Source organism: Schistocerca americana, chromosome 5 (genome assembly GCF_021461395.2).
Source record: "Schistocerca americana isolate TAMUIC-IGC-003095 chromosome 5, iqSchAmer2.1, whole genome shotgun sequence".
NCBI lineage: Eukaryota > Metazoa > Arthropoda > Insecta > Orthoptera > Acrididae > Schistocerca > Schistocerca americana.
The window spans coordinates 475,352,188-475,379,309 of NC_060123.1; the positions used below are offsets into that span (position 1 = coordinate 475,352,188).

General features: G+C 42.3%; 1 protein-coding gene across 1 annotated transcript in view; it reads right to left on the reverse strand.

Annotated features, from left to right (window-relative positions):
• The window catches only part of LOC124615369 (ADAMTS-like protein 4), a 732,241-nt gene that overhangs the window by 208,642 nt on the left and 496,477 nt on the right, over positions 1-27,122 (reverse strand). The window contains exon 2 of the mRNA XM_047143191.1: positions 10,636-10,840. Within this exon, the coding sequence (XP_046999147.1) occupies positions 10,636-10,840 (205 nt within the window). The remainder of the gene's footprint in view (positions 1-10,635; positions 10,841-27,122) is intronic.

Consider the following 27,122-nt stretch of genomic DNA (forward strand, 5'->3'; position numbering starts at 1 on the left):
GTATACTGACCATTGCGCCACCTGGATACAGTGATCACCACAACTGCATGGGCTATCACAGCTCACCTCCTGTCACACCAAAATTCTCAGTTTACACCACACTACTGACGAAGTGCCCAGCTCATGAGCCTCATTACTCGCGGCATCTCGCTGGATACCGCAAGAGTACGTGCTTGGTGTGCATCTTTAGTGAAGCAATCACTGACCGTCATCGCCGTAAATACATCCCAAGCAAAAGACACCACATACATATACTGTTTTATTCTGTAGGATCAGTTGCAACTTTCCTCGCACCGCACACATCATGTCTAAATCATTTCGCAATTCGTTTTGAAATCCTGATGGATTCACTAGACGGTAAGAGAAAGAATGATGTGTTGCTGAAGTGTCTAAATCGCTAATACACATCAGGGATGACAGAAGAAGTATAACACTTCCTCAGGGAACTCCAAGTCTCATTTTAGCTTCATTCGATGACTTCCTGTCACTAACTGTAAACTGTAGCGTTCCTGACAGGATATCATTAAGCGAGTCGCATGCAATTTGATCAGAAGTCGTTTGTGAGATAAGGTTTCTAAAACCTCCAGGAACTATAGAAATGTAGAACCTGCTTGAGATCCCCTGTCGATAGCACTCCTCCATTCGTCTGAATGAGCCATTTATGTTTCACAAGAATGATATTTTCTGAATTCCTGCAGGCTTTGTGTCACTAAATCACCCGCATGATCGGAACAAACTACCCTATAATCTACTTCTCATATAAAAACCACTTTGCATTCAGGAAGAGACCAAAAGTTTTATCATCGGCGTAGCTTCCTTATCGGCATAGCCTAGCTTCCTATTTCTCTCCAAGAGGCAAGCAGTATGCCGGCCGGAGTGGCCGTGCGGTCCTAGGCGCTACAGTCTGGAACCGAGCGACCGCTACGGTCGCAGGTTCGCATCCTGCCTCGGGCATGGATGTGTGTGATGTCCTTAGGTTAGTTAGGTTTAATTAGTTCTAAGTTCTAGGCGACTAATGACCTCAGAAGTTAAGTCGCATAGTGCTCAGAGCCATTTGAACCACTTTGAGGGAAGCAGTATCTCATACTATAAACTATCCTTACCTTTCGCATACCTACTTCTGGTTTCTTCCTTCCATCTCATCTACTTATCTTACTCTATCACTCCGCGTTCATCCTCTGTCCAGATGTGCTATGAAAACGATATGGATACACCAGCTTCATGTAAATACTATAACAGTTTGCAACATATGTCTCTTAGCCACTTCCAGAAGTTTCATTTGTGTTCATATAGTCATCATCACATCATCTGTTTTCGATTTAAACACAGAGTATGGAGGCATGTATCTGAATGTAAATCACCTGAAAATGGGCACAAGCACAAAACGGGTCGTGTGTTCAATAAAATTAGCTTCTACTGTGACTGGTAGCGGTTATTACCCTACATCCTATAAAGGAAGAGTCACGGAGGTTACCAGCATCCATTATGAATGAAAAAGATTTAAATATTAATGTGACTGACAATTCTTAAATTATTCATGTTCATTATCATACAGGGTGGTCCATTGATAGTGACCGGGCCAAATATCTCACGAAATAAGCATCAAACGAAAAAACTACATAGAACGAAACTCGTCTAGCTTGAAGGGGGAAACCAGGTGGCGCTATGGTTGGTCCGCTAGATGGCGCTGCCATAGGTCAAACGGATATCAACTGCGTTTTTTTAAAATACGAACCCCCATTTTTATTACATATTCGTGTAGTACGTAAAGATATATGAGTGTTTTAGTTGGACCACTTTTTTCGCTTTGTGATAGATGGCGCTGTAATAGTCACAAACGTATAAGTACGTGGTATCACGTAACATTCCTCCGGTGAGGACGGTATTTGCTTCGTGGTACATTATCGGTGTTAAAATGGACCGTTTACCAACTGCGGAAAAGGTCGATATCGTGTTGATGTATGGCTATTGTGATCAAAATGCCCAACGGGCGTGTGATACGTGTGCTGCTCGGTATCCTGGACGACATTATCCAAGTGTCCGGACCGTTTGCCGAATAGTTACGTTATTTAAGCAAACAGGAAGTGTTCAGCCACGTGTGAAACGTCAACCACGACCTGCAACAAATGATTATGCCCAAGTAGGTGTTTTAGCTACTGTCGCGCCTTATCCGCACATCAGTAGCAGACAAACTGCGCGGGAATCGGGAATCTCAAAAACGTCAGTTATGAGAACGCTACATCAACATCGATTGCACCCGTACCATATTTCTATGCACCAGGAATTGCATGGCGACGACTCAGAACGTCGTGTACAGTTCTGCCACTGGGCACAAGAGAAATTACGGGACGATGACAGATTTTTTGGATGCGTTCTATTAAGCGACGATGCGTCATTCACCAACAGCGGTAGTGTAAACCGGCATATTATTCACTATTGGGCAACGGAAAATCCACAATGGCTGTTACTAGTGGAACATCAGCGACCTTGGCGGGTTAATGTATGGCGCGGAATTATGGGAGGAAGGATAACTGGCCCCCATTTTATTGATGGCAATGTAAATGGTGTAATGTATGCTGATTTCCTACGTAATGTTCTACCGATGTTACTACAAGATGTTTCACTGCATGACAGAATGGCGATGTACTTCCGCCGGCCGGGGTGGACAAGCGGTTCTAGGCGCTTCAGTTTGGAACCGCGCGACCGCTGCGGTAGCAGGTTCGAATCCTGCCTCGGGCATGGATGTGTGTGATGTCAGGTTAGTTCGGTTCAAGTAGTTTCAAGTTCTAGGTGACTGATGACCTCAGAAGTTAAGTCCCAGAGTGCTCAGAGCCATTTTTTTATGTACTTCCAACATGATGGATGTCCGGCACATAGGTGGCGTGTGGTTGAAGCGGTATTGAATAGCATATTTCATGACAGGTGAATTGGTCGTCGAAGCACCATACCATGGCCCGCACGTTCACCGGATCTCACGTCCCCGAATTTCTTTCTGTGGGGAAAGTTGAAGGATATTTGCTATCGTGATCCACCGACAATGCCTGACAACATGCGTCAGCGCACTGTCAATGCATGTGCGAACATTACGGAAGGCGAACTACTCGCTGTTGAGAGAAATGTCGTTACACGTATTGCCAAATGCATTGAGGTTGACGGACATCATTTTGAGCATTTATTGCATTAATGTGGTATTTACAGGTAATCACGCTGTAACAGCATGCGTTCTCAGAAATGATAAGATCACAAAGGTACATGTATCACATTTGAACAAACGAAATAAAATGTTCAAACGTACCTATGTTCTGTATTTTAATTTAAAAAACCTACCTGTTACCAACTGTTCGTCTAAAATTGTGAGCCATATGTTTGTGACTGTTACAGTGCCATCTATCACAAAGCGAAAAAAGTGGTCCATCTAAAACACTCATATTTCTTTACGTACTACACGAATATGTAATAAAAAATGGGGGCTCCTATTTAAAACAACGCAGTTGATATCAGTTTGACCTATGGCAGCGCCACCTAGCGGGCCAACCATAGCGCCATCTGGTTTCCCCCTTCAAGCTAGACAAGTTTCGTTCTTTGTAGTTTTTTCGTTTGACGCTTATTTCGTGAGATATTTGGCCCGGTCACGATCAATGGATCACCATGTATATTTTAATTACGACAATCGTTATATATTGCCCATGTACTATAGAAATTTACGTGGTGATACACCAAGGCAGATAAGGTAGATGTCAGACTGACATCAGACTGAGGTACATTGGGAGAATCGTCAGGAAGTGTAATTGACCACGAAGTAGGTAGATTTACAAGAACCTCGCTTGACCGATAGTAAAATATTGTTCGTCAGTCTGACCATTCGAAGCAGATACGGTTAAAGGCGAAACTAGGGAAGATCTGGTGAAGGGCGACGTATTTCGTTATGAATTCACGCAGAAAGCGCGAAAGCGTCACAGAGATAGTCTGCACCACTGTGTACTTTACTGTGAAAATTCCGACAGGATACACCCCTATTAGAATCAACCAATATAACTATTAGATGCATATTACTGAACTGCTCAAGCCATTAAGTGGAGCTATTTTGGCTCTTCGTGGAATTGTTATGTTTGGATACAAACGATTCAACCTCCAGACATATTTTTGCATATTTCCACCCGGTAAGATCTTATTAAATAATTTTCTAAGGTAGTTCATGACTCATAAAGGAAGGATTTGTTGCAAAATAGTGAGCGATAAGAATAATGCAACTATGTGTTTTTCAGCAGCTATTGTCTTGTAGTTACCTCTTCAGGAATTTAACGCTTTAACTACACTTTCACGTGTAAAAAAACAATCTTTATTACCCATTAATAAAGCTGTTACTGGCTCAGAAAAGAGTTCAATATGTAGCAACAAACCGCTTTGATTTTTTGTATCGATAACATAAAATATCTGACAGTATCCGACAGTACAATCCCATCTATCCTACATATAAATTACTTTGTTTAACAACTGATGGATTACAAAAACATCAAAACAATAGGAAAGTTGTTTAAAGTGTAGTTGCATGAGTAGGACTGAAAAATAATATATCAGTTACTGTTAAAGCTAACCATATATATACAGTAAAGTAAGCTGTCTCGTTCTGCGTCATTTCCATAAAAGAATCGTTCAAATGACCTATGGAACGCGTAACTAACAAACGAAATAACTAACTATTGCTACCTCTAACGTAATTGTCAGAGTCTCGAGTTCACTTGGAATCTTACCAAGATCTAAGAAAACCTAGTTAGGTGTTGGAAAGGATCTGACGACCCTAATCTTGTTTACTCCAGAGGACACAAAAAAACTTAGGACGTGAAAGTGGCAGGTTTCTGACCCAACCATTCACTCAGTGAACAAATTTTCAATCTGAAAACAATTCTAAAATACAAGGCCTTCAGGAATGCTCCAATCATTTGCCCCTACATTGATTTCAAGAAGGCATACGATTTCGTTAGCCGACAATCCTTATTCAACATCTTAGAAGAACGGGAACTCGACTCAAAAACACTGTGGCTAATTATACAGACAATGGCTGGTGAAAGAACGAAAGTTGAATCCATGAGTGGAATCTCTGATCCCTTCATGATCAAAACTGGAGTACTTAGGTGACGTATTGTCCCCAGTATTGTTTAACCTAGTCCTGGACAAAGTAATGAGGGAATGGGCCATACACTCAGATAGCGACGAGCCGAAACCAAACCAATAAAACTAAAAGAAAATGCAGGAAAAACTGATCTGCAAATCTCTTTTCAGAAATCTCAGTTCTTTCGCTCAACCAAACCCACAACAATTAGAACAGAAGACAGAAAGATAAACTGAGCTGCACATTTCAAATATCTAGGTGAAGTCCTCGAACCTACAGGAGGATAGAAGATCTCATGGGAGACTTCACAACACCGCAGTGAAGAGAGCGTACGAGAAGGCAGAGGACAAAGATATTAAGAAATGCATGTCCATTCACACAGACACCACAACACAGTAATCAAGCGAGCAGTACTGTACTGAAGCGTTATGGAAAGTATACTGAAGGAAGAATGAAAAGTAATGAGAAAAATTCTCGGGCCAAAGCTAACAGAAGAGGAATACTGACTGTACTCTAGGAAACCTACTGAGAGGACGTTAAACCTAACAGCAATTGGCAGAAGAAGGTTAAAGCTCTACGGCTACATTAGCAGGCTACCACCAACAAAATAGACTAGAGGAATTCTGACATACATACAAGGGATCACGTTAACAACACCATGGACAGCACATGTCAAAATTGACCTAGTAAACGGACTAATCGACCCAATAGAAACTGACAGAAGAATTACAGAGACAAGATACACGATTGGATCAAGAGGTCAGAGAACGAAGTCTCAAAGAAAGTGGGGACGTAAAAGTGAAGATAGAGACTCCATGGAGAAAAGAACCGACAAATGTGAGCGGGACTCTCAATCTGGCGGTTCTGTACAGACTTAATTATGTCTGTAAATAGTTCAGCTGTAAGTTTTGATGAGTGAGTTTTCAAGTATTGAAGTAAGTTATATAAACTACCGTATTTTTTGATTGCATTAACTGCATCGCCAAGATATAGTAGTATTTGACAAAATTTCAGCTAAATACCTCCACTCATTCCTGAGAAAGAGGCTACTTAACAAACAGACACACGTACAACAAACTGATTCTATAATAGTTTTTTACCGACACAGAGAATCATGGAAGCTCAGAAAGAATGTTCAAATGAGGCAGAATGCTTCGCTGATGCTATAGGGCCTCTAAATCTACATCTACGTGGCTGGTGCAATTTACAGTTAAGTTATATATGTTTGACAATGTGTCAACTGTTGAGGGTTGTGATGACTGACAATTCGGAATTTTTTTCGCAAACACAACTTTTACTGATGTAAGTTCACAAAGTTGATGACTGAACCATAAACGAAAGGTAACAATAACGATGCCAGTAAAAGTCTCCTAATTGAGGCAAACAAAAGTTCACTTCTAATTTTCCACAGAGGTTCGTAGTAACACACACACACACACACACACACACACACACACACACAAATACCAGTAAGAGTCCAATTCGGAGATGAAGACCTAATCGTCAGCGGTCGAAGTACACGAGGTCGGCATCTGGAGTGAACTGAACTTCGGGGCTGGTTCTAGCCCCTAATTAGCTGTCTCCAGCCAGTCAGGTTTGGGCGTAGTGATACTTCCTGCAGGCTGTGGCTCAGGCTCCCTCTGCAGGAAGTAGTGCTCGGAATGTCTGTTTCCATTATCTTGTATGTAAATAGCCGGTGTTTACCATGGCGCTTTTGGTACGCCTTGGACATAGACAACCTCATCTTCTGTAGTGTAATATGGGTTGCCGGCCCTCAGGGGCTACCTTGGCTCCGGCATTACAGGGGTGATCTGAACTGTGATGTTATTCTTGAATATCATATACGTCAAGACTGCAAGTAAATGTTTTTATTGATTACCAGTGCCGACAGATCTGTGCTATCGTAATCACATCTTCTAACATATTAACAGAGGTTCATGATCTTTACGTAGTTGCGATCCACATAGTGATGTTGCGTCATGTGATATTCCTGGCTGTGGCTGCCAGTATTTCATCTTGCTAGAAGCTCGCCTTGCAGCTTGATACACGTGAAGTAGCATATGGTACAAAAGTGGAGTGAGGTACAATCAGCAAATTTTACAGACTGTACCATTCCCGTGAGAGAGTCCACCAATGCTACTCAACTTGTTTCTGATAGGTCGGCACATTCGGGTGTTAGGCGCCAAAACGCCTAAATTCTCTTATTAATTATTTATATAATTTACATTGTATTTAACCCAGTTTTCAGTATGGCAATCTCTCATGGTTACCCTATGACTCTACAGTTTTTTTTTTAATTTCACTAGTTTTGAGAAACATAAGAGTAACGATATTGCAACCGAAGTACTTCGGACTCCTTCGGGTCGCTTTGGCGCATCTGGGATACGAAGTACCTCAGCTGTGCTAGTCAGATTGTTTCAGGCATTCTTGAGAGCCGGACGTGTATCTTTGTTTCGGGTGTTCTTCAGAGCTGGACGTGTATCTCTGTTTCGGAGGGGCATGTCGTACTCTATACCGGGATTTGTCGAAAAAGTTACCATACTATTAAGACAGCTATGTTGAGTGTTGTAGAAGACAGTGTAGCAAGTGGTATTTTAAAATATAAACAAACAGGATACATTAATGAAAGGTGTCGTCTACCATCATTGTCAGTGCTACAGATCTTGCCCTCTGTAGATACAGGGACTAACCAGGGCAAGTGGCATCCCACAAAAAAGCACAAAAACGGGTTCAAGCTAGAGATGACAGCGTAGCAGCCTCCGCCAAAGAAGATCCCACCACAGACGAGCTATCTTCTGCGCTGCGGACACAACTTTAGAAGAAGACAGGTTGGTGGAAAAACGGTTAGGGACTCTTATTCAATCTCTACAGATCTCTCCAGCTTCCAGGTCTGACTTCCAACACGACAACGTATAATATATAGTCGTTTTACAATAAAATATAAAAGCTAAAGGTAAAATGACGCACCATCACTATGTGGCTTGTAACTACGTAAAGATCATGAACTTCTGTTAATATGTTGGATCAGATGACGACAGCACAAATCAGTTGAAACCTACAATCAATAAAAACATTTGCAAGAGCTATTGGCGAACCTATTATTTAAGAGTAATATCACAATTAAGTGCCTATCAGAAAGTCCACCGAACTACCTTCAAGCTGTTTCTCTACCGTTATACAGTCTAAGAGCGCGCGTGAAAAATGAACACTTGACTCTTTCCGTGTGAGCTCTGATTTTTCTTATTTAACACTAGAACACTAAAGAATGGAGAATGCTACATTGGTACTAAACCGCTTCAAATTGTACTACTCCTAATTTATTCAAAGGAAATTATTATTCGTAGATTATGCCTTAGTTATTGCAATGATTAGATACTCAATCGTATGTTACACACCAAATCAAGTACGCAATGTCGTGTTTTATAACCTACTGCAATCATAAATTTTACAAGCATTTAGTAATCTAGAGTTAATTATGATGATCATTTCTTTCTATGTAGGTGGGCGTCAACAAAAAAATAGCGTGCAGAAAGTAAGGAACACTTTGGCATAACAAAATAAAAACGAAAGGTATGAGCACAAGATTATATTTACATAGTTATAGTACCTCTCTTTCTCGATGTATTCACCGTTACTATCAAGGTACTGGTTATAACATGGGACTCGTTTTCCAGTTCCCATCTCGACTCCTCAGGCGCCAAAGATCTGAGCCAGGACTACGTCTTTTACGAAATGCTTTCCACCAGAAAATACCTTTGCTTCTCAGAATAAGCGAAAACGACTGGGTGCTAAGTCAGGGCTGTAAGATGGATGTCCAAAATTTTTCCACTTCATACGCTGAATTTCTTCCAGTGTTCGAGCTGATGCATGAGGCCGTGGAATGTCATGAACCAAAGAACACCTTTGCTGACAACATTAACGTGACTGAAGACTTGTCCATTGCGCCATCACCATGAATACTCCATTCAGAGGCTGTTGCAGGCAGAGACTGTCATTTGACTTGTAGATAATAGATTTCAGCTGTCAGACGTCCTTTGGAATTTTTATTGGCAGATCTAGATTTCAGCTATAAACTAGCCATTCTCAATGCACTATCATTTTTGGGTAAAAAAAAAAAAAAAAAAAAAAGAAAATGGCTCTGAGCACTATGGGACTTAACTTCTGAGGTCATCAGTCCCCTAGAACTTAGAACTACTTAAACCTAACTAACCTAAGGACATCACACACATCTATGGCCGAGTGCCGGCCGGTGTGGTCGAGCGGTTGTATGCGCTTCAGTCTGGAACCGCGCAACCGCTACGGTCGCAGGTTCGAATCCTGCCTCGGGCATGGATGTGTGTGATGTCCATAGGTTAGTTAGGTTTAAGTAGTTCTAAGTTCTGGGGGACTGATGACCTCAGATGTTAAGTCCCATAGGGTTCAGAGCCATGCCCGAGGCAGGATTCGAACCTGCGATCATAGCGGTCGCACGGTTCCAGACTGTAGCGCCTAGAACCGCTCGGCCACTCCGGCCAGCTCATTTTTGGTCAATGCATGTAATGCCTGTTGGTTGGGCTTTGTCTACAGTTCATTGAATAGTATTCAAAGAATAGTATTCAGTATTGAATAGTGTTCAATGAACTGTGGACAAAGCCCGACCAACAGGCATTAGATGCATTGACCAAAAATGATAGTGCATTGAGAATGGCTAGTTTCTAGCTGAAATCTAGATCTGCCAATAAAAATTCCAAAGGACGACTGACAGCTGTACTCTTTATTTGTCTATAAATTTCGATAGGTGGTACATTTTGTGTGTTCAGAATGCGAATGACACTACGCACTTCGTATCTGGCGTAATTTACAACGGGCGCCACTTTTTAGGAAAGCTATAATAGAAAGAGGCGTGACCACTTGGCTACAAAACACGGGTCACACTGAGATGGGGGAAAGAGTTAAGTGGCACGCCTTTGATCAAGGTGGTGGGAGATCGGTGATGGGTGTGGTACGATATCGTTCTTTGTGGATGACCATGATTTTTCTCATTGGTAGGAGAACGAAGATGACCGAAATTTCTGGCCGGCCGGTGTGGCCGAGCGGTTCTATGCGCTTCAGTCTGATACTGCGCGAGCGCTATGGTCGCAGGTTCTAATTCTGCCTCGGGCATGGATGTGTGTGGTGTCCTTAGGTTATTTAGGTTTAAGTAGTTGTAAGTTATAGGGGACTGATGACCTCGGATGTTAAGTCCCATAGTGCTCAGAGCCATTTGAACCATTTTTTTGGAAATTTGTGGTAAGAGCCTACGGGACCAAACTGGTGAGGTCATCGGTCCCTAAGCTTAGACACTACTAAATCTAACTTGAACTAACTCACCCTAAGGACAACACACACACCCATGCCCGAGGGAGGACTCGAACCTCCGACGGGGGGAGCCTCACGAATCTTGACAAGACGCCTCAGATCGCACGGTTAACCCGCGCGGCTAGAGAGGGAGAGAGAGAGAGAGAGACAGAGAGAGAGAGAGAGAGACTGAAGTACGTCGTGCTTACCGAGGAAGTTCCTGGAGGGCCGCAGCTCGGCGACGGTGACGTTGCAGGCGGCGCGCGGCAGCGTGGCCACCAGGTTGTAGCCGGGCGGCAGCGTGGGCCGCGTGAACAGGCCCGCCACGCGCCGGCACGCGCTGCTGTCGCCGCCGCACACGCCGCACGCGTCCACCACGCGCCCCGAGCCCACCACGCCGTCGCAGCCCACTCTCTGCGGGCAGACATGCACGCGTCACTCGGCTGCTGGCGCACTCCTCTACAGCTTACACAACTAGTGCGCTTTGTTGAGCTGCTTGCTGTATAAATGTGTGTGTGTGTGTGTGTGTGTTGAAAGTCACCTGCCGTCTCACACATTTCGTACCGTGTATTCATGCGTGCGTCGCTAGGCACCTGTCTGTCTCAAAAAATCTTTGGTCAAGGGCAAGGAGTCTTTCGCAATGGAGTAACTGCATAAAAAGTACACTACTGGACATTAAAATTGCTGCACCACGAAGATGATGTGCTACAGACGCCAAATTTAACCGACAGGAAGAAGATGCTGTGATATGCAAATGGTTAGCTTTGTAGAGCATTCACACAAGGTTGGCGCCGGTGGCGACACCTACAACGTGCTGACATGAGGAACGTTTCCAACCGATGTCTCATACACAAACAGCAGCTGACCGGCGTTTCCTGGTGAAACGTTGTTGTGATGCCTCGTGTAAGGAGGAGAAACGCGTACCATTACGTTTCCGACTTTGATAAAGCAGCTACTCACTATGCGTGTGTATGAAATGGAAAAAATCTGAGCTAGTGTCTCAGAGTTTCCGTCTCCGCAAGCACGTGTTCTGAAGTTCAAAAGCACTAGGAACTTACACAGATTTCATTTTAATAAAAATCTCACCACTGCTGAAGGCAGTTCATTCTCTCTCGTTTTTAAATGTAGTTAAAGCGAACGTAGTACGTTCGGGAACGTAGTTCCTAAGTAAACAGATGTAGAGATTTGAATAAAGGTGATAGAAGTTAAAAATTAAAATCATACGAATACAAAATTATATGAACAGTTTTATATTGTTCAGAAAGTGAATACACTGTCTCATGTTTCCTACTCAGCGGAACATGTGCCCTTATATGACCATCCACACACAAAAAGAAACAAAATTTGTAACCACCAAAACATTAGGTATTGAGTTTAGAGCAACAAGACAAGGAACCTAAAAGCTCGGATGACTGAATGAAAACTGGATATCAATTTACCAGTTCTCTAAGTTGTAAACTAGAACACAGACCTAACGTTGGCTACGTCAAACACGACTACAAAGTGTCTAAAGGAAATAAATCCAGAACTCCTCAAAGCGGAAGGAAACGTAACGTACATGCACGTAAATGAAGCATAAAAAGCTCATCATAATCCAAAATAAGGTCGCTTCAGTATGCCCATTTCGTCATTACAGCATCGGCGCAACCTCACGGCGCTGGCGGAAGAAGAGAGTATCCTACAGCGCTAACCGAGCGGCCACGCCAACTGATTCTGCGTTTTACTACTGGCTGACTCACATCAAACTGCAGGCGACTCACGGATACATAAAATCAAAAGACTGTCACTTCAAAGATAAGGTACGCTAGCTGCGATGAATACCTCCATCATCGTCGTCAGACGATGGAATCATTCTGTTACCCTCCGACAGTGGGAGTTCAGTTCTATCGGTAAGATGTTCGTATCAGTGCTATTGTTAGCTGTTGTACGAATCTGAGTCTGCAAGCTTGGTAATGGGACAAGGTGGCCGTGCCAGTGCCAGGGAGTCGTGGTGCCAGTTTGTTGACTGTGTCGCGAAGGGTGTCCACTTCTTCATATAGTCGCCTCGCCTTGTCTGGAATGACGGTCTTTAGAACAACCTGGTTTGTCTCCCCGTACAGGATAAAAATCCTCTTGAGTGGATGGACATGCAAGCCCCACCGAAGGGCCTTATTCAGCATGCGCCTGAGGCTCTGCGTCCTGGAGGCTCTAATCGTGGTCCCCACAGTGAATCCATAAGCGATAGAAGGGTCGCCAACTGTACAGTACAGTTGCAGCTTCGTATCTAAGCTCAGGTCCGTGCTGATGAAGAGTGGGTACAATGCAGCTCCTTTGGGTGACATATGAAGAGCAATTCGTTATCCATCCGACTCTTAGATGTTTGATGTCTCGGGACCATGGGACCTGGACGTCTCCAATAACGATGTGGCGGAGGATAGGTGCCATTTCGTGAAGCAGACAGCCGTAGTTTTGGCGGCACGTGAAACTGGTGAGGCTCACACTTTTATACCCAAACGACGGCGTCTGATTGTATGGATTAGGTCACGGTGACACCACGAAAACGGCCTCTGACGACGATGATGGAGGTAGTCATCGAAAGCTTGGGATTTTTTTCGAATTTGATGTGGGAAGTTTACACAGCACTTTTTATGCACTAAAGTCAAAATCTTCTGGGTTACTAGGCCGCGTCATATTTCTGCTAAAATGACCCCTCTGCTGGGATCTTCTTCAGGATCTTATGGTGTCCACTACTGCTAGGTTATTAGGCCGCGTCATATTTCTACTAAAATGATCGACGTTTCGACCCCTCTGCTGGGATCGTCCTCAGGATCTTATGGTATCCACTACTGCTAGAACACTATAACCCTTGCAGTAGTGGACACCATAAGATCCTGAGGAAAATCCCAGCAGAGGGGTCGAAACGTCGATCATTTTAGTAGAAATATGACGCGGCCTAATAGGAAGAAGATTTTAACTTCAGTGACAACGCCCACAAAATCCTGCAGAATTACATACACAAAGTCAGGTTGCATTCATTCACATGTGCATCAAATTTTACTCAAAGGGGCAATGTTTCAGCGCAGTAAAAACTGGGGTCATAGTCTTACGAGCTCACAGGTTAAAGTAGCGCAAAACTTTCAGTGTGTGTGTGTTTTCTATACGTCTTGACAGTTCCGTCATACAAACTAACATGAATATGAAACTGAATAAATACAAAAAAATAAGACAAGGCATAAACCACGTGTATGTTGAGAGTTTTGTGTTCCCCGAGATTTGGCACTTACAGTGATGCACCACAGCAGTGTCTAGAAGAGTGGCGACTGTTTTTTCAATATACACGGCTTTCCAGAACTTGACGACTACAATAACTTCATATGTTGTGCCACTGGCAAGTAACATAGCTCGATGAGACATGGATTACTTATAGAAAGAACTGCTATAGTGTAGTACGGAATGCAAAGGAAAGAAATACACAATGAGACGAACAGAAATGGCACTTCTGTTCAAAGACAACAATTACACTATAGTCGCCGCCATTTATGATGTTCCCTTGGACTTAACAGACGGCTGGGCGTGGTAGATAATTGGGGTGCGTTATCACCACGGACTACAACGCATGCTCTACAACGTGTTACCAAGCTGGCCACGTTGGTAAGAAATTCTTGTGGTAACCATCGCGGCTGACAACTGGATGGTCTTTGCGTCATGTGAACGTGCTGCGATAGTCTGCCAACGCATCCCTCACGTGCTCAATGGCATCTGAGTCGTGGGGAACAGGCAGGCCAATCCATTAGACGACTATCCTATCGTTCAAAGTGCTCCTTTACCTGTGCTTATAACACTAGAGCTACACGTCACATTTCCCTAACAACCGAACCTTTAGTCCTGTCACGGGAAAAGCCACATATAACACTAACGTGCCGTGAAACACGCTAATGTTACCCTCTGAGAGGATTTCGAATTTTTGACGGCGCGAGTGTCTAATGGACAAAGGTATCCGACCTTAATTTTGAATATGGTGAAATTAACAGAGAACTAAGCGGACTTTAACCTTGGGAGTTAATGAAAGTGGTAAAATCATAATTGAATGAAAAAAAATGAACGGTCGTCAGTCAAATTAGGCACATTAATTTGGAAATATATGTTTAAGAAAATTGAATATTGGTTATTGAATTTATTTTCGTTGAGATTTTCCTTTGAAAAGCAAACAGAATCCAAACTGACACAGTGCACTCTGAACTGTGTGTAGCAGCAGTTACCAATAACACACACGCCAGTAAATAATACGGAGTAGATTTGTTCCAAGCTCATACTAAAGACAGCTACATTCAAAAGCATTACTCAATCAAATACTGAAATGTTACTGTATGAGGTGCAGAATTAAATTTTTACGTTGACATAAAAAAAAACAAATAAAGATGAATAATGTCACAAATACACTGTTTAAACTCTTCTACATACATCAGATTTCCTTAGCAACAGTAATAGCTCAATTTTCTTTCTAATAGGTGGAGAATATGATGGGGATCCATAAAGTAGTATAGTTTCACTAGTCAACGCTTTCTGATTACTAAAGTAGAAAACACTAATTCAAAAAGCTAATCATCCACTTCACTTGGAATAGTTCATAATTTACTTTGCGAGACAATAAAATACAACACTGGGCTTAATTAACTTCAAAACAGGAACCATTCATGATAGAAATCAAATCCACACTATTTTTAAAATGAGCTTAACTTATTTGCTTTTTTATCGCATGTGAAGCAGGTATTCTAGACAACAATATTTACACAATTTTGCATTGTAATCCTACAAAACTGTTGTATATTTTCTAAAAAACTAAGGATACTTTAGCCAAAGCCTACCCTACTTCACTTTTGTGGTTTTAACTTTAAATTTTACTACCGCTTTTATATTGGACAAAAAATCACTTTTAAACACTTGAATGCAAGAATTGTTCATTTAAATCAGGATTCTCGGGTTCAGTAGCACTTAGGTGAGGACCCTGCATAGCTTCGATATCAGGATAGAAAATATCATTCCGGGCACGGATTTATAATGTTGTGCTTATTATTGTTAAAACCACACACAAATTAACTGGTCCATGCCCATATGCATTACTGAATGTATGAAGTTAGTGAAGCAGTGGCGAAGATTGGTGGCAAGCGACATGGCGGCTAACTGTACTCACGGCTCTCGATCTTCTAATGTTTTGTGAACCCTCTTCTTAGCGATTCCTTTATGCCGAGAATATCAAATAACAGCCAGATCCACATCCGAGGCAAAACGCTTTGTAAAGCAGCTTCCAATTGCCTCTCTTACCATTGTCGAAGTGGACCGTGCTACGGCTGGCCACATACTGCGTACCGTTCACACAAAGGAGCCGCTCAGTTCGACCGCCAAACCCACCTTCTACATCGCGCTATTCCACTTCCGTTGAGGGGGACCTTCCCTACAACCTTTACATGTTACAAATACAAGTGCCCTAAGCATGAACCAGCTTTCAATAAATATTTCCTTTTTTTTGAACATACACATATTATAATAATTTATCATTTTAAGATATCCTTTTGCTTTTTTTTGTATATACATCACAAAACTCTAATTTTCTTGCCACAGCTCAAGGATTTTAAATAACAAAGAATACACACTCCATAACTGCAGATGCACAGTTACATAATATGAAACTACTTCTAATCGATGTTACACGCTGTTGTGCATTGTCGTCCATACAAATGCACCCCTGGAAAGGGGCACGTGAGGAAGGAGTACAGTGTGGCAATAACTGGTGAGTGTACTGTTATCAAAGATTTGGAAGCCTTTACGCCCAAGCAACATAATGCCCCCTCACACCATAACACAGGTGCGGCAAAAACGATCATATTTGACAATGTGCATTACGCCATATGAGAGTACGTCCAGAGTCTTTACATGGGGCTCAATCTGCTTCTATTCGAGAATATCACGCGACATGACTCCTTGTTAGTCCAGTCTCTGTGCGCTTGCCACCATCGCAAACGGCGCTGCCGATGGCCTTAATTGTTCATGTTATATCTCCTCCTTGTCCATTGACAAGAAATGTCGTATGGGTTTTATTTAAACATGGTGTTTGTCAACAGACGAAACATGTGTATCTACTAAACTTTTTATAAAAGACCAATGCTTCTCCACCGATTTTTTTGTTCTTTGTGTATGTACGTTTCTTCGGCTTCTTTGTGCTGCCAATAACAAAAGAGTAATCCATTCACACACCACTAACATGCTATTTAAATTGTCGATATTCCACAGGAAGTACTAAGGAATGACGAGATACGTTTGAAGTTCTCTAACGCTATAGATACAGCAATAAGGAATAGCGCAGTAGGCAGTACAGTTGAAGAGGAATGGACATCTCTAAAAAGGGCCATCACAGAAGTTGGGAAGGAAAACATAGATACAAAGAAGGTAGCTGCGAAGAAACCATGGGTAACAGAAGAAATACTTCAGTTGATTGATGAAAGGAGGAAGTACAAACATGTTCCGGGAAAATCAGGAATACAGAAATACAAGTCGCTGAGGAATGAAATAAATAGGAAGTGCAGGGAAGCTAATACGAAATGGCTGCAGGAAAAATGTGAAAACATCGAAAAGGATATGATTGTAGGAAGGACAGACTGAGCATACAGAAAAGTCAAAACAACCTTTGGTGACATTAAAAGCAATGGTGGTAACATTAAGAGTGCAACGGGAATTCCACTGTTAAATACAGAGGAGAGAGCAGATAGGTGGAAAGAATACATTGAAAGCCTCTATGAGGGTGAAGATTTGTTTGATGTGATAGAAGAAGAAACAGGAGTCGATTTAGAAGAGATAGGGGATCCAGTATTAGACTCGGAATTTAAAAGAGCTTTGGAGGACTTACGGTCAAATAAGGCAGAAGGGATAGATAACATTCAATCAGAATTTCTAAAATCATTGGGGGAAGTGGCAACTAAACGACTATTCATGTTGGTGTGTTGAATATATGAGTCTGGCGATATACCATCTGACTTTCGGAAAAGCATCATTCACACAGTTCCGAAGAAGGCAAGAGCTGACAAGTGCGAGAATTATCGCACAATCAGCTTAACAGCTCATGCATCGAAGCTGCTTACAAGAATAATATACAGAAGAATGGAAAAGAAAATTGAGAATGCTCTAGGTGACGATCAGTTTGGCTTTAGGAAAAGTAAAGGGACGAGAGAGGCAATTCTGACGTTACGGCTAATAATGGAGGCAAGGCTAAAGAAAAATCAAGACACTTTCATAGGATTTGTCGACCTGGAAAAAGCGCTCGACAATATAAAATGGTGCAAGCTGTTCGAGATTCTGAAAAATGTAGGGGTAAGCTATAGGGAGAGACGGGTCATATACAATATGTACAAAAACCAAGAGGGAATAATAAGAGTGGACGATCAAGACGAAGTGCTTGTATTAAGAAGGGTGTAAGACAAGGCTGTAGCCTGTCGCTCCTACTCTTCAATCTGTACATCGAGGAAGCAATGATGGAAATAAAAGAAAGATTCAGGAGTGGAATTAAAATACGAGGTGAAAGGATATCAATGATACGATTCGCTGATGACATTGCTATCCTGAGTGAAAGTGAAGAAGAATTAAATGATATGCTGAACGGAATGAATAGTCTAATGAGTACACAGTATGGTGTGAGAGTAAATCGGAGAAAGACGAAGGTAATGAGAAGTAGTAGAAATGAGAACAGCGAGAAACTTAACATCAGGATTGATGGTCACGAAGTCAATGAAGTTAAGGAATTCTGCTACCTAGGCAGTAAAATAACCAATGACGGACGGAGCAAGGAGGACATCAAAAGCAGACTCGCTATGGCAAAAAAGGCATTTCTGGCCAAGAGAAGTCTACTAATATCAAATACCGGCCTTAATTTGAGGAAGAAATTTCTGAGGATGTACGTCTGGAGTACAGCATTGTAGTGAAACATGGATTGTGGGAAAACCGGAACAGAAGAGAATCGAAGCATTTGAGATGTGGTGCTATAGACGAATGTTGAAAATTAGGTGGACTGATAAGGCAAGGAATGAGGAGGTTCTACGCAGAATCGGAGAGGAAAGGAATATGTGGAAAACACTGATAAGGAGAAGGGACAGGTTGATAGGACATCTGCTAAGACATGAGGGAATGACTTCCATGGTACTAGAGGGAGCTGTAGAGGGCAAAAACTGTAGAGGAAGACAGAGATTGGAATACGTCAAGCAAATAATTGAGGACGTAGGTTGCAAGTGCTACTCTGAGATGAAGAGGTTAGCACAGGAAAGGAATTCGTGGCGGGCCGCATCAAACCAGTCAGTAGACTGATGACCAAAATTCCACAGGAATGGATTGTCAAGCGAAGGATTTTATCTACTAAACCCTAGTCGCTTGAGGGAAAATACAAAACCAGCAGTTTCATCGAGCGAGGTGGCACGGTGGTAGTGCACTGGACTCGCATTCGGGAGGACGGCGGTTCAATCCCGCGTCCGGCCATCCTGATTTAGGCTTTCCGTGATTTCCCTAAATCACTCCAGGCAAATGCCGGAATGGTTTCTTTTAAAGGGCACGGCCGACTTTCTTCCCCGTTCTTCCATAATCCAATGAGACCGATGACCTCACTATTTGGTTTATTCTCCCAAACAGCCCAACAGCAGCAGTTTCATTCTACGGTGAACGGCTATAAAGCCCAGTAACTTGCTTTAACAGCGGACTACTAAAAGAAATTTCTGCAGGCGACTATTGTTATTCTGTCGGTACTATTACTGGCTTTAATAGACGGTGTGAAACGTGCAAGAAATTAAACACCGAGTGGAAAGTACCAGTTGGTAAAGTTTATTACTGCATTCATGTACCGCCGGATGCTTCTCGGAATATAAATGCCTCTTGTTGTTCTCTTTACATTCTCCTAGGATCTTAAAACATGACACATACACACACCCACACACACGAATGAACTACTACTACCAGTAGCGTCACTTCTGCTGAGAGTGTTGAACGTATGGGTATAAATTGTTCTAAGAAACTATGAAATCTTAAGTAACGGCTGAACAGTGTCCCTAGCGAGCAATGAACATTAGCAGAAAACGAAGAGCGCACAGACGTTATACTGACACGAACAAGAATAATTACGAAAGTCTATCCTTACATTCACAAGAGGGTAGAAATAAGGCGTCGAACGTAGGGCATTTTGTTCATGGCACTTCTGTTGTTTATTCCTGTCTTGATTACCATATTGATTGTTTTCGTTAAATTTGTCTCTCGAGACAAAAATTGAGATCAGAAACGATGTTAATGTGTCTATATAAGAAAGTTCAAGGGCGTGCTGAAAAATAATATCTCCAAATTTTTAATTCTGTTACCAAGATCGGTTGAGGTATTACATATCATGCATATTACCCAGACGAGTTTCCCGGTGCGCTGACGTAAGTTGCAACCCTCAACCTCCAGACGGCTCCGAATTGCAGACTGTAACATGGAGGTCTGTAAAGCAACTACGTCGGTGTACTGCAAGATCATCAGAAAACTGAAAGCACGAATTAGAAGGGTTCGTCCATACATCGAGCACGCTCTCCTTCAGCACTGCAATGCCAGACGACACACGAGTGCTGCGACACCTGCAACAATCCGACGCCTTGTGCTCACCGTTATCGATCATCATCCTCCATACAGTCCAATTTGGCACCATCTGTTTACAAAACTTAAAGAACACCTTCACTTTGATAGTGATGAAGCGGTGCAAGCAGAGGTGCGCCGACAAAGTCAAACATTCTACAATCACATTCTCAACAAACTAGTCTCTGGCTCGGAGAAATGTCTACACAGGCAGCTTTACTATGTTGAGAAATAAATACACACACATCAAAAAAAGTTTTGCATCCCCTCGGTTCCGAGACTTTCGGAACCTGTACAGAAAATTGGAATAGAGGTCAACGTAAACATCATTTATGTTCTTTTTATTGCTTATAAAAACGACACATTGCATGTTGTACAACCATACAGCAAGACCTTCAGAGGTGGTGGTCCAGACTGCTGTACACCTCGGTACTCTAATACCCAGTAGCACGTCCTCTTGTATTGATGCATGCCTGTATTTGTCGTGGAATACTATTCACAAGTTCATCAAGGCACTGTTGGTCCAGATTGTCCCACTCCACTACGGCGATTCGGCGTAGATCCCTCACAGTGGTTGGTGGGTCACGTCCCTTTCAGTTTATCCTAGGCATGTTCGATAGGGTTCATGTCTGGAGAACATCCTGTCCACTCTAGTCGAGCGATGTCATTATCCTGAAGGAAGTCATTCACACGATGTGCACGATGGGGGCGTGAATTATCGTCCATGAAGATGAATGCCTCGCCAATATGCTGCCGATACGGTTGCACTATCGGTCGGAGGATGGCATTCACGCATCGTACAGCTGTTACAGCGCCTTCCATGACCACCAGCGCATTCGTCGGCCCCACTTAATGCCACCCCAAAAGAGCAGGGAACCTCCACCTCGCTGCACTCGCTGGACAGTGTGTCTAAGGCGTTCAGCCTGACCGGGTTGCCTCCAAAGACGTCTCTGACGATTGTCTGGTTGAAGGCATATGCGACACTCATCGGTGAAGAGAACGTGATGCCAGTCCTGAGCGGTCCCTTCGGTATGTTGTTGGGCCCATCTGTACCGCGCTGCATGGTGTCGTGAATGCAAAGATGGACCTCGCCATGGACGTCGGGAGTGAAGTTGAGCATCATGCAGCCTACTGCGCACAGTCTGAGTCGTAACACGACGTCCTACGGCTGCACGAAAAGCATTATTCAACATGGTGGCGTTGCTGTCAGTGTTCCTCCGAGCCAGAAACCGTAGTTAGCGGTCTTCCACTACAGTAGTAGCCCTTGGGCGGCCTGAGCGAGGCATATCATCGACAGTTTCTGTCTTTCTGTATCTCCTCCATGTCCGAACAACATCACTTTGGTTCACTCTGAGACACCCTTGAGAAACCTTCCTGGTACAAAGTAACAATGGAGACGCGATCGAACCGCGGTACTGACCGTCTAGTCATGGTTGAACTACAGACAACACGTGCCGTGTACCTCATTCCTGATGGAATGACTGGAACTGATCGGCTGTCGGAGCCCCTCCGTCTAATAGGCGCTGCTCATGCATGGTTGTTTTCATCTTTGAGCGGATTTAGTGACATCTCTGAACAGTCAAAGGCACTGTGTCTGTGATACAATATCCACAGTCAACGTCTATCTTCAGGAGTTCTGGGAACTGGGGTGATGCAGAACTGTTTTTGATATGAGTATGTAGACATGAAGAATATAGATGTAGAATGTTAAAAAATTTTGTTTCATTTAAGTGGCTTTAAGGGTTTTCTCATAAAAAGTTCGAGGGCATTAATTCCGGTGCGCCCTCGTATATCTGTGTGTGTGTTCGATTTCTTGATTGTACGAAAAAAACATCTCGAGATTAAGTAAATACGAATGAAAAGAGGCGTGCGTACAAGTCACATGTTTCGAATCTATCTGTACCACCTTACTTGTAGGTAAACAGAAAATTAAATCATTAATCTCTATCCTTAACTTATGACACACGAGTTATTCTCGTACACTCATCAAGTTACAGCCTTTAGCGGCGTATAGTGTGCTGCGCCAGGAAGCTATAATTTTACTGACAATTAGTAATTTTATATCAGTTCCAGAATCTGTAATTTTTATACTGCTGAAACATGCTCTTCTTATGAAGTTACTTTAGATGACGAGAGAATTTTACTAGTAAATCTGTCCCTCTGTTACAACATGTAATTGTCTTGGATTTTCTGATGAAGTCACTCATAGTCGGTGTCGAAACCAGGTTAAAGTAAAATCTTGTTACAACCGGTTGGCTGTGTTACAGAAATCGTCATGGAGGATATGTTAGAGGACAACCAGTTCGGCTTTTGGAAAGTAATGGCAGCAGGCAGGCAGTTCTGATGTGCCGACTGATAATGGAAGCAAGACTGAACAAAAATCAGAACTCGTTTATAGCATTCGTCGACCTGAGAAAACCACTCGACAATGTAAAACGGTGCAAGATGTTCGAAATGCTGAGAAAAAAATAGGAGTAAGCTGTAGGAGAAGACGATTAATGTACAATAAGTGCAAGAACTAAGGGGGAACAATAAGAACAGAAGAACAAGAATGGCAACCAGATCGTTTGCATCATGACTTCAGCACAACTCGATGAGAATTTAGTATAAGGCTTTTTGCAATGTAAGTTGCTTATTTTATCTATTAATATGCTATAACTTTAGCCAAATTTCTTGTTTTCTTTAACTGCAGGCAACCGGAAGATGTTCCAACAACGAAACCGGTAGTAACAGAAGAAATGTGTAATGGCACACCTGACATGTTTTTCATTACACATTAAAATAAGTATCAATTTAGGTGTGGTGATCAACATGATCGAGAAGCAAGTGCTCGGATTAAAAAAGATATAAGGGGCGCAGTAAGTTTACCCTATTGTTCAACTTAGACATAAAAAAAGCAATGACTGAAATAAAAGAATGGTTCAAGAATGGGAAAAAACTCAGTATTAAAGGATGTTATTGATAAGACATTTTTGCCATCAGTGAAGATGAAGAAGAATTGACGAATTGAATGGGATAAACAATACGATGAATACACAATACGGATTGAGAGTAATGAGGCGAAAATAATCAGAAGCAGCAGAAACGAGATTAGCAATAAACTTTATATCACAGTTGGGGACTACGAAGAAGACGAAACGAAATAACACATAACGAAATGAGTAAGGACATAAAAAAACAGATTAGTTCAAGTAAAGACGGCATTTTTGGCGAAGAGCATTCTGCTCGTACAATCATCGGTCTGAATTTTAAGAAGAAATTTCTGAGAATGTACGTCTGGAGAACAGCCTTGTATGGTAGTAAATAAGGGATTGTGGGAATACAGGAAAAGAGAGAATCGCAGCGTCTGAAATGTGCTGGACTGGTAAGGTAAGGAGTGAGGTGGTTCTGCGAAGAATAGGCGTAGAGAGGATCATATGGAAACACTGACAAGAAGGAGGGACACGATGATAGGATATTATGGAGTAACTTCCGTAGCACTGGAGGGAGCTGTAGAGGTAAAAACTGTTGGAGTAGAATGAGATTGAAATTCATTTAACAAATAATTAAGGACGTAGCGTGTAGGGGTTACTCTGAGATGAAGAGAGAGGAATTCACGGTGGACTCCATAGAAACATACAGAAGACCGATTATTCAATAGAAATACCTTCTACTCATATATTGTTCATCATCATTAACACTCTGTCTTTAGTTGGTGACCGGTCACACAGTTCAGTTAACAGTCTGTTTAAATACTGTTACACTTTCTTATAATTAAATGATACTTACGTATTACTTAGTATTTCTGATGAAATCAAATGATATCACCTAAATATCATTGACATTTAAACAAAGCCGCGGAGGAACTAAAGAATCTTTACAACGCCACGTATCGGCGAAGGAGAATGAAGTCAGTAATAAATATATTTTTCTAGTGGTAGCGTATTTTAAACAATGATGTAAACCTGATATCAGTCACCAGAAGTTGAGGTTCAAGGCTCGAAAAAGCACCGTGTATCGTAATAAAATCACGATTAGTGACTGAAGGCTAATCGTTATCTTACCATTTTTAAGAAAGTAAGATTTTTATTTCTTAATAAAGTGTTCTCATACATTTCTGTGCATTTATGAGAAATTCGATTCGAACTGGGTGCAGTACCGTCTCTATCAGTGAATTTTTAAGTATTCGACGCTACCTATTTTTTATGTGGGATAGAAAATATTCCGACTCGTATGACGCATGGTACCACGACCTCCAGTGATTGGTTGCTGAGTAATTTGGCGTCGATTTACTAGATAGGAAAAGTCAGTGGAATTATGATAAATGATTTACGATATCAGTCATAAATCAATCAACTGGTCTCTACAATCTGAATGTAATTTAATGTGTACACGAACAGATGATTGAAACATACAAAATGAATTGCGTGACCAGTATGACTACCATCAGACAGAAAACGCACACAGTTGTGAAATCTGGGACTTGGAATTTGGAATTGTGGTAAGATCCTATGGGACCCAACTGCTGAGGTCATCGGTCCCATGCTTACAAACTACTACTTAATCTAACTTAAACTAAGTTACGCTAAGGACTACACACACACCCATGGCCAGGGAGGACTCGAACCTCCGATGGAGGGAGCCGCGCGAACCGTGACAAGCCGCCTCAGGCGGCACGGCTACCCCGCGAAATCTGGGACTTACCAGACTTCCTGTACATTTACGAATATTCGGCAGGCTTGTAGATTACTTTCATTTTTTAACGTTCACGCATTATGCCAACAGCTCTTCGTAGTCGCAGCAGAGAACTGATGCTCACCGGACAAAATATTAGTCACACCACTAAAAGATGTGACTGGTTGCTTTGGAGCGATGTAGTTGGTTTAGAACTGGTACACGGGTCATTGGTCCGGCCCCTTAGCTGAGTGGTCAGCGCGTCCGACAGGCCCGGGTTCGATTTCCGGCCGGGTCGGAGATTTTCCTCTGCTCGGGGACTGACGTGTGAGTGCTGAATTGTCTTCATCATCACTGACCCGCAAATTGCCCAATGTAGCGTCAACTGAAAAGATATGCATCTCGGAGGCCGAACGTCCCCAGGTGGGGCTTTCCGGTCATTAATGCCATAGAATCATTTCATGTTACCCTCTACCACTAACGTGCCGTAGCAGTGAACAGTGCTGTATATGGCAGTCGGCTGACTGTAATTAGTGGATTAAGATGTGTGAAGGTAGAGGCGTGATAGAAGGAAAAGATTTTATTGATTGGCGACCCCATGGCGTGTTGTGTGCACCACGACCAAGTAGTGGATAGAATTGGTAGGAAAATCAGCATTGGCCGTATTTTGTTGTTTTATTGTGAGCAAAATCGATTTTCGGTCACTTAGTGACCATCCTCAGTGCTGTAATATACAATTAAAATTGGTAGGCACTGGTATCAAGCTCTAAGCTTGTGGTTATAGCTTGATATCAGTCCCTACCAATTTTAATTGTATATTACAGCACTGAGGATGGTCACTAAGTGACCGAACATCGATTTTGATGACAATAAAACAACAAAATACGGCCAATGCTGATTTTCCTTCCAATTCTATCGAGAAAGAAAAGAGCTAACGTGTTTGGTCGTGCCCATGGCCACAGCGTGGATACAGTTGCGTGATCGCTGTCCACCTCCATCACGTTTCCCGAACATGCCACTATCTTTTGGGACGACTGGTAGGAAACCATAGAGGACCTGTATTTATTCATTCGGGGATGCAGCTGTTTCGAATGCCATCGGGTTTCCTGCATCGTATTAGACATGGTAATGTGTTTTTGGTGTTTCTATATTTTTGTGCAGGCCCTATGTATGTGAGTCGGGGTGTGGGGTGCGGAGAGGGGTTAGATATTTGTACGTGCGTGCGACTGTTCTAGAGGGGGTACAAAGGTACCTGTGGGCACGCAGAACTGTGATTATCTATGTGCTCGAGTGCGAAGGCGTGCGTGCCTGTGGGATGTTTGTTGAGATTAGTGGCAGCAGTGGTACAGCTGTAATGGCATGGGGGAACAAAAGGCTCACAGGTGAGGCTGCGTGTCCGATAAATCAGTTCCCAAACAAGCGATTACTGCGCCAGAGCGCCGTCGCACTCTGTGGAGAGCGAGTACTGCGTGGACTTGGGGCAGGTGACAGACGGTACCTTCGTTCAAAACACTCGTCCAAGCTCTGGCCGATTTCAAATAACGCCGGCTCGTACCAGGTAACTGCTGTATTACAGCACAGTTTCCGATCTCCCATTGCATTCTAGATTATGTGATACTGTTATTTTTATTCTTTCTTTGATTTATTTGTTGTTTCTGTGTTTATTTTATCTTCGTCAACTAGGATCATGTAACACTTACAGATCCTCTTTTTTCTTTGTTTTTTCCTGTTTCTCCATTCCTCTTCACCTTGTCCCATGTTGTCTTTTCCTTTCATCTGCTCTTACTGTTTCTGATTTCTTATTACTTCTACCTTGAAAGGTTTCTAAATTTAGTAATTTTACTCTTAAAAAGATTTTTCTGATATTTCAAATTCTTTGACGTAGTTTCTTACTGTTTTTTCTTAATTCTGTAATCCATGCTATATTTGGCTTCCTTTTCCAGAAATAAAGGAACATCCATTTCGTCCTCCTGATATCATTAATTCGATAGAGGTATACGAAAAAAGCTCCGTTTTGGCATTACTTGTGACATTTTTTCTGTATTGTCCTAGCTCTCCTCGTTATTCCTCATTTTCCAACCATCTGAGTTTGCATTTTACTCTCAATTTTTCTAATAATATGTATTTCTAATAATACGTCCTTCTTTCCAGATTATATTTCACCGACAAAGATTCACATCCATATAACCATTCTAGTATTTCAGATGTTGTATAGTGTTTTAAACTTGGCTTTCTAGATACGCATTTATTGTTGTACATATTTTTTGTCAGACCGTGTTTTTTCCATTTCATTAACTCTTACATGTATCACAAATGTTTCTAATCCACTCTGCTGTGTAGTTTTTCAAGATGTTTAAATTTTCTAACTCTCTGTATTTTACCTACCTGTGTTTCTATCTATTCTGGTGCACTTTTTATACCTGTCATC